Genomic DNA, 12,392 nt, shown 5'->3' on the forward strand with positions numbered 1-12,392 from the left:
ATGACTCTCAACATCCTTTTTTCTCCTCATACCTCCTTTGCATCTTGTCCATCTATTGCTGCATTATTCTCATCATTTCCATTATGTTCATTTGATTGTTGAGAGTCTCTTCTTATGCTTGGTTGCTTACCATATTCCTTATAGTCACCATGTAGGTTTAAAAAAATTTTGTTCGACCTCAAAATGGGAGAAAAAATGTTTTAGGTATATGCGTCAATGTTCACTTCAAACAATCTTCTTGACTCTGCAACATTTTTCCTAATTACTAGTATACTCTAACCGATCACTTGTATATCCTAAATATACTTAGATATTTAAATTAATTTTATACTCAAACGAGTTAACAATTAATACTATATGTGGCAAAATATTTCTATATATATTCTCCGTAAACTTATTGTAATTTAATCGGTATATACATTCACACATATTTCAAAATTTTAAAGACTTTTATCATGATTATGTATTTTAGATTTCTCTACAAATATAATAAAGTGTTTGTTTCCCATTAATGGTAAAATGTGTACGGTACTTTTTAATATTGAATACGGAATTAAGTGTGACCCACTTATCTCATGCTCTCTTTATTTTTTCTATTTTCTGGATAACTATTTGAATTACTTAGTTCATATTATTCTAATTTCTTCTCGTTAAAATTTTATTTTAATTTAGATCAAATAAACTAATTTTATAAGATTTTAAATGTAGCACCCCATTTAACTAATACACATATTCTTATAATATGTTGAAGAATCTACAAAATTATTAATATTTAAAAATTATATATATATATATATATATATATATATATATATATATATATATAAACATAAATATATAAATGAATATTACAGTCTCCGTTCAACTTTTAGACCCAGTTTTATCTCTTCATGTATTAAATATCGGTCAAACACAATAATAGAAAATAATAAGATTTAAATGTAAAATAATTATTCATAAATCAATGGCTTTAAATAAAAGAGAAAACGCATTTTTGTCTCTTAAGCATAAAAATATTTGATAAAAGGTTTAAATCTATTTCCCTCACTTTCATTTTGGGAGTATATCTCAATTGAGTGAAAGTGTATTAGAAAACTTTATAAACAACTTAAAATAATTTTAAAACTCACACCAAATTTATTTATTAGCTTAAACACTTTTAACATGTCTATAATACATAATTACACTCATTTATTTTCCATAGTTCATGTTCCAAACTTTTAAATCCAAAATGGTTATTCAAAATTCAAAGCCTCAATCTAAACATGGCCCAATCTAATAACATTAAGGACAATGATATTTAGACATAAATTTTTTTGACAATATTTGAACATTGATTACGTGTCAATCTATGATTGGTCAAAAATTACTCCACAATCAATAATAATAATCATAAACATTATTGTGAAGTAATTTTTGACCAATCACATATTGACACGTAATCAATGTTCAAATGTTGTCAAAAAAATGTTGTCTAAATATAATTATCCTAATACTAAATCTAATTATTCTACCAAGTTCAAACAACACAATTAAAATTATTTTATATTTCAACATGCATAATTATTAATTAATTACACCGTGATTATTCAAACAATGATCCATACAAAGTTTCACTTAACTCTCTAAGCTTATACATGCATGAACTTAACAATCTATTTCATTTCAGTTCCAATTTAAACTTAATAAAACATAATATGCACTGATTCATCAAATATAGTTTCTTCTATTTAAAAGTTGTTTGAAATTTCACAAAAATACTATAGATCTAGAACAATATAATCAAACAATAACAAATGGCAAGTTACGCGTTGCAGTAGTTGAAATAATTACTTTTATCACCTAACTAAAAAAAAAAAAAAAAACTCAAACACCACAGCAGAAAGGAGTTGAAAAATTATCAGAAAAAAAAAAGCCTTTACTCAAAAATGAAATTTGATCCAGTGTAAATTTTCTAGAGTTTACCAACTTATACATGACAAAATATTTTGTGAAATTGTAAAATTAAATCAGATTTTTAGGAGAAGTTTCGAGAAAAAAAGAGAGAGCAGGCAATGAATATGATAGCAAGAAGAAGAAACTAACAAAGAATAAAGAAAATATAAAAGGCATGATGGGCTTAAGGATGACCCAAGATCTTACATCAAATACATTTTGTTCCTGATGTAACAGATTGCTTCTTAAATAATCAGTAGTTCCGTATAGTTTTAATGAATATGTTTTTTAATTTATAAACATTAATTATTTTTATGCTAAAAAGTCTTTTGCTAATGTGGGAACAGATTGAATTTGTAAATGTTAAAAAAAAAACACTATGGATTAGATACTTTTTAAAGTATAATGATTGTTTTGTTCTTTTATAAATCAATAAATATAATATTTTTTCTAATAAAATGTTAATATAAAATTTTTATTTTAAATTTTTATTATAATATATATATATATATATATATATATATATATATATATATATATATATATGATTATGACTATGGATGACAACGGGTCGAGTTAGGTACGGATAGTGTCTATCTGCAACCCGATCCGTCGTATAAAAATGTATTCGTCACCTGACCCACTACCGGTCGGATAAAATATTCGCAGGTATTTTAAAACTCACGAGTATCCGCGAATACCCGCAAAAAAATAAAAAAATATATTTTATACATTTTAAAATAAAATTACAATATATATATATATATATATATAATATAAATTAAATATAAATTAAAATTTAATTTTAATTAAATTTAACCTAATAAAATATAATCTTTTTTATTTTTGATTAAATTTAATAAAATTATATAAATTAGTTTTTTTTATTATTTTTTGTGGATAGCGGGTACTTGCAGATCGGATAGTATACTACCCGTATTCGATCCGTTTAGAAACGGATATTAAAATATCCGTTATCCGTTACTTACGGATAATAAATATCCGCGAATAGTATCTACCCATTGCAAGTTTTACCGCAGATAACGATGTCTGCGAATTTTTTTTCAATCCCTAATATAAAAATGTAAAGAAACTTTATTAATTTGAATTCTCTAACTATTAATTTGGATTCTCTAGGTTTATGATATAGCCCCATATTTATCAATTTAATATAAAATTCAATATTTTAATGATATACTCTCATCAACTACGTTTTCTAATTTGTATTTACTTTTATTATAAAAATATACTTTAATACTTTGAGTTCGAACTTCACGGTATAGACAATGAATTAATTGGTTTATTGAATGAGTTTTTCTTTAGTATTTAGCTAACATATTTCTGGTTGGGATGTAAAATGATCTTTTGGTATAATTATAATTAAAAATCATGAAATGTATTTTTCAGATACCAACTTTCACAATTTTATAGAATTGATATAAATTGAGAAAATAAATTATGTACATTCAAAATATTCATGAAATATACATTTAGGAAAAGAATAAAAGTTATAAGTTTCTAAAATATATGATGATCATAAATAAAAAGATAAAAAAAGTATTTAACTTGTATTTATGTAATCGGAACCAATGTGTATCATTTTCTATAGAACGTTTTTTTATCTCTCATACATATGACAGACAAAATAATTAATGTCTTTATTTAACAGATTAATTCATTGGGCCTGATTAATTCTTTGGGCTTCCAGTACTCTTTGTTTGTTTCCACCAAAGAAGGGAGCTCACTCTATCCTACATAATATAATCCAATCACATGCTTTAATTCTAGCCAAATTATTATATGTAATAACATTTTTAATTACATAACCAATCAATTAGCAACAATCTCACTCCATTGGTTTGATAGTACCATCTGTAACAATATATTATATATACATCTTATGAATCATACAAGTATTAAAAATGGTTAAATATGTTTTTAGTCCCTATACTTTGGGGCGATTTTGGTTTTAGTTCATTTTCAAATTAAGGTACAATTTAGTCCTTCAATTTTAGAAAACTCTGATTTTAGTCATTTTTAACAATTTTTTTTTTTAACTTTATTGGTTGTTTCAAGCACGTTTCTCAGTTAACATTGAAGCAAAAATGTGTCAAAAAGTGTAAACAATCCAAAAGCTATAATGAAACGTGCTTGAAACAACAAATAAAGTTAAAAAAAATTGGTAAAAAGGACTAAAACCAGAGTTTTCTAAAGTTGAAGGACTAAATTGTACCTTACTTTGAAAATGGACTAAAACCAAAATCGTCCCAAAGTATAGAGACTAAAAACATATTTAACCCTATTAAAAATAATTGCATAGAGATCTCAACAACACTATACAATATAAATCACTTCAAATTACCCATTATTATTTTTATGTAATCACTATTTTTATCACGTTTCTTCAATTTTTTTAAATTAAAAAAAAATAAAAATAAACCATAAATTGATACATAACATACATTATTTATATGTCAATAATTATTTAAACACCGTTACCAAATAAAATTAAATTAACCAATATTAACGAAAATTGAAAACCTTAAATGTGAAAAAAAAAATCTCGTTAAACAAATATAACGAAAAGGTTAAATAAAAGAGAAAAGTAATAGAAATACAAAGCCGGTGTCTTATATTATCGTGGGCCTAGAATGTACGAGTTTAGCCCAAATACAGGTCCAGTAACACAAAACGGTGTCGTTGGGGTCTCGAACTAGCATAAATCTGGAATGTTGCAGAAACTGTGAAGCGCAGAGAAAGAAAGAATTAGGGTTTTCATCTTTGCCATCAGAAAACGAAAATGATTTACGACGTTAACTCTCCACTTTTCCGATCCTTCCTTAGCCAGAAGGGTGGCTCCTCCGATAAGAGGTCTGTGCTTTCTCTCTTTCTTTCTGTGAACCGTTGAGGAATTCGAATGTGATTATATTGATTTTTTCGTCTTTTCTTATCTGCCTGTGATTTTTGAGCCATTATCATTTTCTTGTTTGTGCTAAGTTCTTTTTATTTGTGTGTCTATATATATATATATATATATATATATATATATATATATATATATATATATATATATATATATATGTATGTATGTATATGATTTTAGTTTCTGTGTTTGGCGTATCCTTCTCTGTAATTGCTATTAAAATAAGAGAAGAAGAAAGAACACAGACACGCTTAAACATGCTTTGTGCTACAAGTGATGTTTTTTGGCGGGTTTGGGAAAAGGTCCAGGCATTGTGGGTTTCTATTCTTTATCAGAAAATGAAATCTAAAGACTTTCAATCTTGAGCAAGTGGCTTTGAATAGCTTCATGTATCAAGATTTTTTTAAATTCATTCAGTTAAATTTTATGATTGCAAATGAACTGTTATGCGACTTCCGTTTTTGCTCATGAGGGCATCTGCAATTCGATATATTGAAATATTGACCAAAGGAGTTATCACTAAAACCTGCTGTGAGAATGACAATTGGATAGATTTTGGATGCAATGTTGTTAAATGGAGGCACCATAGCTGCCATAGTGGAATTGCATGGTGGGTTTTTTTTTTCTTCTGCACCGTAGCTAATTTGTTAGGGAGGTACACCCTGGTGGTGGTGCTATAGCCTGGAATGGTGTGTATACGGAGGTATCTTGTACTTCTTCCATCTATCATTTATACACTGCTAGAAAGAAAGGGATAAGTAGGCCTATAGATGTTGTATCTATCAAGTAACAAATTAACGATTCGTAATCTTTTACGTGGGACCAGCCAGCTATTGGTTTTGGATAACTTGATTAAATGTGAAATTTTGCATTCACTGAAGGAGTTTTTCTTTGGCTGATTGAAGTATTCCAATTCAATGAATAAATTTTCGAGAAGGTTAATTTGGAATTGTGGATTGGGGTAAAGTAAATCATTTTCTTGAATTTCTGTTCCCAACTGGTACACTTGCTAACAAGGATGAATTGTGTCAATTTTTCCTATCTAGTATACCGTACACGTACATATAACACTAGTTTGTTTTATTTCTTCTGGTCTGTGTTTGGTTTCATTGCAAGGGAAAATAAGTTTTCCTATTAATTGCTCATTCTTGTCTCTAAACTAATTGACAAGAACCTTTTATCAAATTTGACTTCATGTAATTGTTCGTGTGGGCTTGATGATTATTAGTGTGCAGTTCAAAGTCAGTATTTTTCATTTTGTTCAACAAATTTGTCTATATCTTTACTAGCGTTGCTACAAATGATTTATCTTAGTATCTTACCTTTGGTTGATCCTGCTGTTCTCCATACATCCACCCTTGTATTTTTTTGAAGTATACATTTTTTATATAATTCTGACAAATGTTTTAGTTTTGTTATCTCAAAATAAATACAAACTTCTGAGAAACAAACTGAGAAACAAAGGTTTTGAAGTAAATTATTAGTGTGTTTTTATCCCAATGGAACCAAAGTTTACGTGAAAGAAACAAAATCTTGCTTCTATCGTATGACCTCTTTGAATGTGTGTACGATGAAATCAATTTAACAAATTTTTAATCATTCCTTATATTATAGAACATTTTATGTGTTACGAACTTCAGTTCCGAAACTACAGTTTTATAAACTATAAGTTGTTACAGATTGTCATTTATAATAAATGCGCCTTAGTGTTGCGTGATGACATGAAGTGTTAATTTTTTTTTCTACTATACAGCGATGTGTTGGTCTTGTTTTCGACATTATATTGAAGGTTGATCAAATTGTTTTGTCTCAGGAAAACAGAGGAGCAGAAGCCTAAAGAGCAGAAACCCAAAGCCAGTGAGAACAAACCTATAATGACAGAGTGATAACAAGTTGTTTTCATTCGGTTGAGGAATGAAAATAGGTTGTAGGTTGTTTTGCAGCTATGTAATTGAAGATTGTTGTGTTGTTGTTCTGAGTTACATGCTGTGATTCCAGAGTTTGTTATTGTAGTGTTTTGATTTTTGAATATGCTTTGGAATGAAACAGTAGTGGACACAATTTGAACTCAGCCAGTATAGTGTTTATTTGAATACCTTATACTTTCGGTCATTTTGGAATATTTTACATAAAAAAAATATTTTAAAAGATTTGTAATATATAAAACTACTTTTATTTATGATATTATTATCTTATTAGATTTAAATTAACTTTAGTGTAAATATTTATAAAAAATAAACATAAAAGGTAATAACAATAAAGTTTAATTGTTTTCTTTTCCGATGCATTGTCTCAAGTTCCTCTATTTTTCTAAAAAAGTTTTAAATACGTTCAAATTTCAAATTTGGTTTAAAAGTGTCAATTTTGTAAGTGTTGTAAAATTTATTTCAATCAAATTCGTTTCGATAAGTAGAAATGCAGCCCCTTTTGTTCTGGATATTTCATAAATCATTGAGTAAGGTTTTTATTGCAGTTTTAATTAACTTATTTTTTATTAATTATTATTTTAAATTTTACTATTAGTATCTTTTCATTTCTACAGTATTTATTCTCTCTCTATATATTAAATATTAAATGTTATAGATATCAAAATATTAAACTTATACTGCTAGAAAAGGTGTACCGCTAAGTTTTATTACAAATATCAGGACACTGATTAACAATATTATAATGCAAAATAAAAACCTTTTAATTTTTCAAACAATTTCCATATAGATTTTTTTTGTAATTCTTTAACTAGTTTTCGTAGTATTTTGAGAGTGCTAGTTAATGAGACTCTTCTCATAGTATTTCAAGAACAAACATAATTTTTTAAAACTAGATAAATACACGTTCTATTTCAGGGCAAACGACGGTGCGTGTTTTTTTTTCACCTGAATTTAAATATAAATTCATCCAAATAAATGACGTATTAATTCAGAAACTCAGTTAGTATTACTTAATTGTATTAAATATATTTTATTTTATTTTTTATATTTTTTTATTAAATAATGATATAATAATAAAATTTGTTATTAGAAGTAGAATTTCAATTGATAAAGGAATGTTTTCGCGGATGTAAATATTAAATAAGAATTTCATTCCTGATTATGTGAATTTTGGTATGGAATTATCATGATGGAAAGATAAAAAGCTACTGTGTTCAGAAAAGTAAAGGAGGGAGAAAAAAAGTTAATACCGTTTTAATTTATTTAACGGAATTTTTTTTAATAGAATGGACGAATTAAACCTAATAATAACAAATATTTAAAAAAAAAAATTCTCTGTATCATGAAGCTATATTTGGAAACATATATCTATATCATTCAAAAATATTATTAAAAAACTATTCTATGATCATATTATATTGTGGAAGTATTATCACTATTTTAGGGTCGTAAAAGATAAGAGTACATCATTTAGAAAATACATAAATCGATGAGAAAATTTTATAGTTAAAGTATAATGATATTATTTTGTATTTTGCGTTATTTCTATTCCTTGTCAATAAATAAATATAATAATTAAGTCGTGTGGACAAATCTTATTTGTTAGTTTTTATTCCATGGTCTATAATTGTTTACTTTTTTTATAATTATAATTATCAAAATTTATGAAAAACAATGTATTAAATATTTTAGGTTTATTGATATAAATTAAAATATATAAATAATTATAAATAACATTATATAAATGTCTGAATAATTTATCATAAACATGATTTTAACATAAATTTAAATATTTTTTTGTGTAATATTCCAGATATAATATTTAATCCTAAAAAATTATTACATAATCAATAAGATAAATCACAAAAATTTTGTCATAATTTTATTAAATAATTTATAAATTCAACCCCAAATAAAGTCTATAAATGACTAAACGTCGATGGTTCCACTCTTTAAAATATATTTCACGAGCATCATATCACTCTCTGCTCACACCTCAAATGATCATAGTCAACCATCATAAACGCAAGAAAACAAAACCAAGCAACAAAAAAAAAAGTAAGCTAGTGTAAACAAAAATGATCTAGAATAATTAATACATCAATACAAGATCGCAAGGTTTCCAATTCAATTCAATCACACTTACTTTACATTTAATCCATCTAGAAATGTCGAACTACGACAGTTTCTGCACTTGTAGTGGTAATACAACTGGCTAAATCCAAGCTACCACACAAGATTAGTCCTTTACATATGTTTTTGACCAAAACAAGGTCTCTAGACAAGGACCTCCTGCTACTCTCCACCACATAACCATCTATCTCTACGTGAGATTGAGGTTATTGAGAGCGTTAAGACAAACTCCGCTACAAAGCTCCATACATTCATACACACAACACTACAGGGAACCACCATGTAACCTTTCCACAAGGATCATGGAATTACATCCATCAATACCATTCACAAAATCAACCACATATGCATTTTCATCATATCCCTATCATAATCATATATACATATACTTCACACAAACATTGCATATTATCACATCAAACCTCTAATTATACATTAAATAACCACAAACATCCTTACAATTCATCAAAAGTCACATAAAACACAATTTTCTTTATAGCATCTAGATACCCACATTAGGTAAGGAAAATAGCTCAGAAATCCTCACCAATAGCTTTGGAAGGGTCCAAAACCCCCAAAACGACCTAAAGAACATAAAAATCTAATATCCAGAACCCTGAAAACCACCCAAAACTAGTGCAACGTCGTCTAGTAGTGCTCGAGCGCCCAAGGGATGGCGTTCAGCGTTGACGCCTCTGGAAACGGGCGCTCAATGCTGAAGCCTCAGGAATGGGGGCGTCCAGGGGCGCTTATCGTTTGAACATCAGTGCCCTGAGCGCAACTTTCGGAAATTGCAGCACTTAGCGTTGGCCTTACTGGATAGGAGCGCCCGAGCGATGCCCAGGGGGCGCTCGGGAGCTGTACCAGCTGACAGTACACTCAAAATTGACTTTTGATACACCTAGGACTTGTTCTATTGATCAAATTGACTCCTTCCACATTAGTATTGTTAGCAAAACACATTTATAAGTGAAAGTAGGTATCTATTTGATCATTAGACCCAAATCTATTTACATCAAGCCATTTTTGACACTCCAAAACACCCAAACTCAAATTAACCCCAAACTTAAAATTTGCATACCAAAACCCCTTTATTTTAACCTAAAAAGACAAACAACTCAATCAAACCTATTTCTCTTCCATAGTTAGCCCAAAACACTTCATCACCACACATCTCAACAATGTTATCCATCATAAAATTGCAGTTTAAGACAAAATCATACAAATCCAGCAAGAATCTTGTGATCAGACACAATTTCCCAACCAAAATTCATATGAATTCCAAGAACTACCAAATATCCTATTGTCAAAGCATAATGCTAACTTCCCTTACATGAATTCTGTCGGTATCAGACAACCGGTATCGTCGAGTTGTGCAACGGAATAAATTAGCGGAAAGCGTGTTACGGTCACAAATAAAGTTACAATGGTTCGTTTTTAAAAAATTTATTTTCTTAAAGAAATTTTATTGAACAGTTGATGTGCGAAAAATTTAAAGAGTGAAGAGAGCAACCTACACTTTTCTTCAATAGACAAACTGGAACAGTGCAGTCAAAAACTTCCTTCGACCAACGAACCGGAAGAAGACAACTTTTCCAACTTGAAGAGAACCGCTCCGACCTTTGACACACAGAGCGAGAGCTTCTCCTATTCATAAGACCAGCAAGACAATGAACTAGTTTTTTGGAACTTCCTCAAATCACACTATATTCTCAAAAAGCTCAGGTTAACCCTCTAAGGGTTTAATCAAGAGTATATATAGACAACTGGTCTGAAACTGAAAAGACATATTACAAATGCTAGTGATAATCGATTATTGTAAGTAATAATCGATTATTCAAGTCCATTACAGGGTTTTCAAAAGAGTGATAATCGATTATCTTGAGGAATAATTGATTATTCCAGTAACTTGGGCAATTCTCATTAAGATCAGTGATAATTAATTATTTGAAGTGATAATCAATTATTGCATAGCTAAATGGTTTTTCAAGAATACTCATGATAATCGATTATTCTATCACATAATTGATTATATACGTAACTATCTTAAGGAAAGGAGATTTCTAAGTTTTTACATGTTCAAACTTTCTCCTAATACATTTGCAATCTACAAAAGTGCTTTTAAATAAATTACAACTTGATTCTTCGAGTTTATCTCTTGCAGCATCATCAAAAACATTTATCTTCAAAATACCAATGTTCCTTATTGGTAACAATCTCTCCCTTTTTGATGATGATAAAAAAATATTTGTTGAAAAGCAATTTGTGTTATCTGCATAAAATACAAGTTGACAAGCAACGAAACAGGTTAGCAGTAACTACACTATGAGTTAATATTCTTCTCCCCTTTTTTATCATAAGCAAAAAAATGCATAACATTGCTCCCCTTAATAGGTTCTCCCCCTTAAGAAAACAATGTATGCACTTAGATATGGACAAGAAAGCATTTTATTAATGGAAAGGAAGTACATAAACATGAGAAACATCTTTAAAATAAGCAATCAAACAAACAAACTAACATAGAGCCTTAATTCTAAAATTCCAGAATGGGTGGTTTTTCCGAAGGATGAAAATTAAGGCGAGTTTGAATGTTCCCAAGACGAACATCAAAGTCATGAAATTGGTTAGCTACATATTCTTCATGATTTTGCTGCCACTCAAAAATTTGATTAAATGAATTTGTTGAGCGAGACTCATATCCTCCAGTTGTTTGGACAAATTTGTAAAATGTTCTTCCATGGATAAAGTGGAAGATGAAGGCATGTGAGAAGGACCAACATCAGAAGGAGCAATAACTCTTACTGGTTCAGCCATAAGAGCATCCATATCTTCATCTTCATCGTCTTGGTGATCATCGTCCTTGTGAATGATCACGCATGAGCAACAAATCACCACGTAATCATCAAACCTCACACCTCAGTCAGGTTAGACCACGATAGCATTTGTACCGTTAGGTTTTTAACGGGGTGAACAAAAAAGACACCAATAAACATTTTTTAACAAATTATGGGATTTTATTGAACTTTTTTAAAAAGTAAGATCATTTTGAACCAAATTCATAAAAATTAGGAACAAAATAGGTATTAAACCTTTATTTTTCACGTGCTCTTCACAAAACTAACTTTACCACTTTTTTTTAACAGAATCACAGAATTTGTGGTGGAATCATTCTGTGTGGTCCGGACTGATCAGTTTGTTTTCTTTAAAAGAAAAAAAAAAAGTGTACTTGGTACTCCAAATAGGGGATAAAGGAACTTTGGGTTTTCAAAAAGTAAAATAAAACGACGTCATTTGTTTAGAATCCTATGTTGAAAATGCATTTTTTTAATCTTTCTATGCTAGAAATATATTATTAATAACTAACATTTCACTAGTAATAATACAATATATATATATATATATATATATAAGTTTATTTCACTTTCTTTTAGCTATAATTTAATCTATCTAGTTAGTTGTTTTATTGGAGTCAA

The 12,392-nt window shown here is 28.5% G+C and overlaps 1 protein-coding gene across 1 annotated transcript; it reads left to right on the plus strand.

Annotated features, from left to right (window-relative positions):
- The first annotated feature begins 4,660 nt into the window (after positions 1-4,660).
- Positions 4,661-6,970, plus strand: LOC106758846 (wound-induced basic protein). The gene is made up of 2 exons (XM_014641839.2): positions 4,661-4,806; positions 6,672-6,970. The coding sequence occupies exons 1-2, from the start codon at positions 4,736-4,738 to the stop codon at positions 6,742-6,744; spliced, it is 144 nt and encodes a 47-aa protein (XP_014497325.1). The 5' UTR covers positions 4,661-4,735; the 3' UTR covers positions 6,745-6,970.
- The last annotated feature ends 5,422 nt before the right edge of the window (positions 6,971-12,392 follow it).

Source organism: Vigna radiata, chromosome 4 (assembly GCF_000741045.1).
Source record: "Vigna radiata var. radiata cultivar VC1973A chromosome 4, Vradiata_ver6, whole genome shotgun sequence".
In the NCBI taxonomy this organism is placed as follows: domain Eukaryota; kingdom Viridiplantae; phylum Streptophyta; class Magnoliopsida; order Fabales; family Fabaceae; genus Vigna; species Vigna radiata.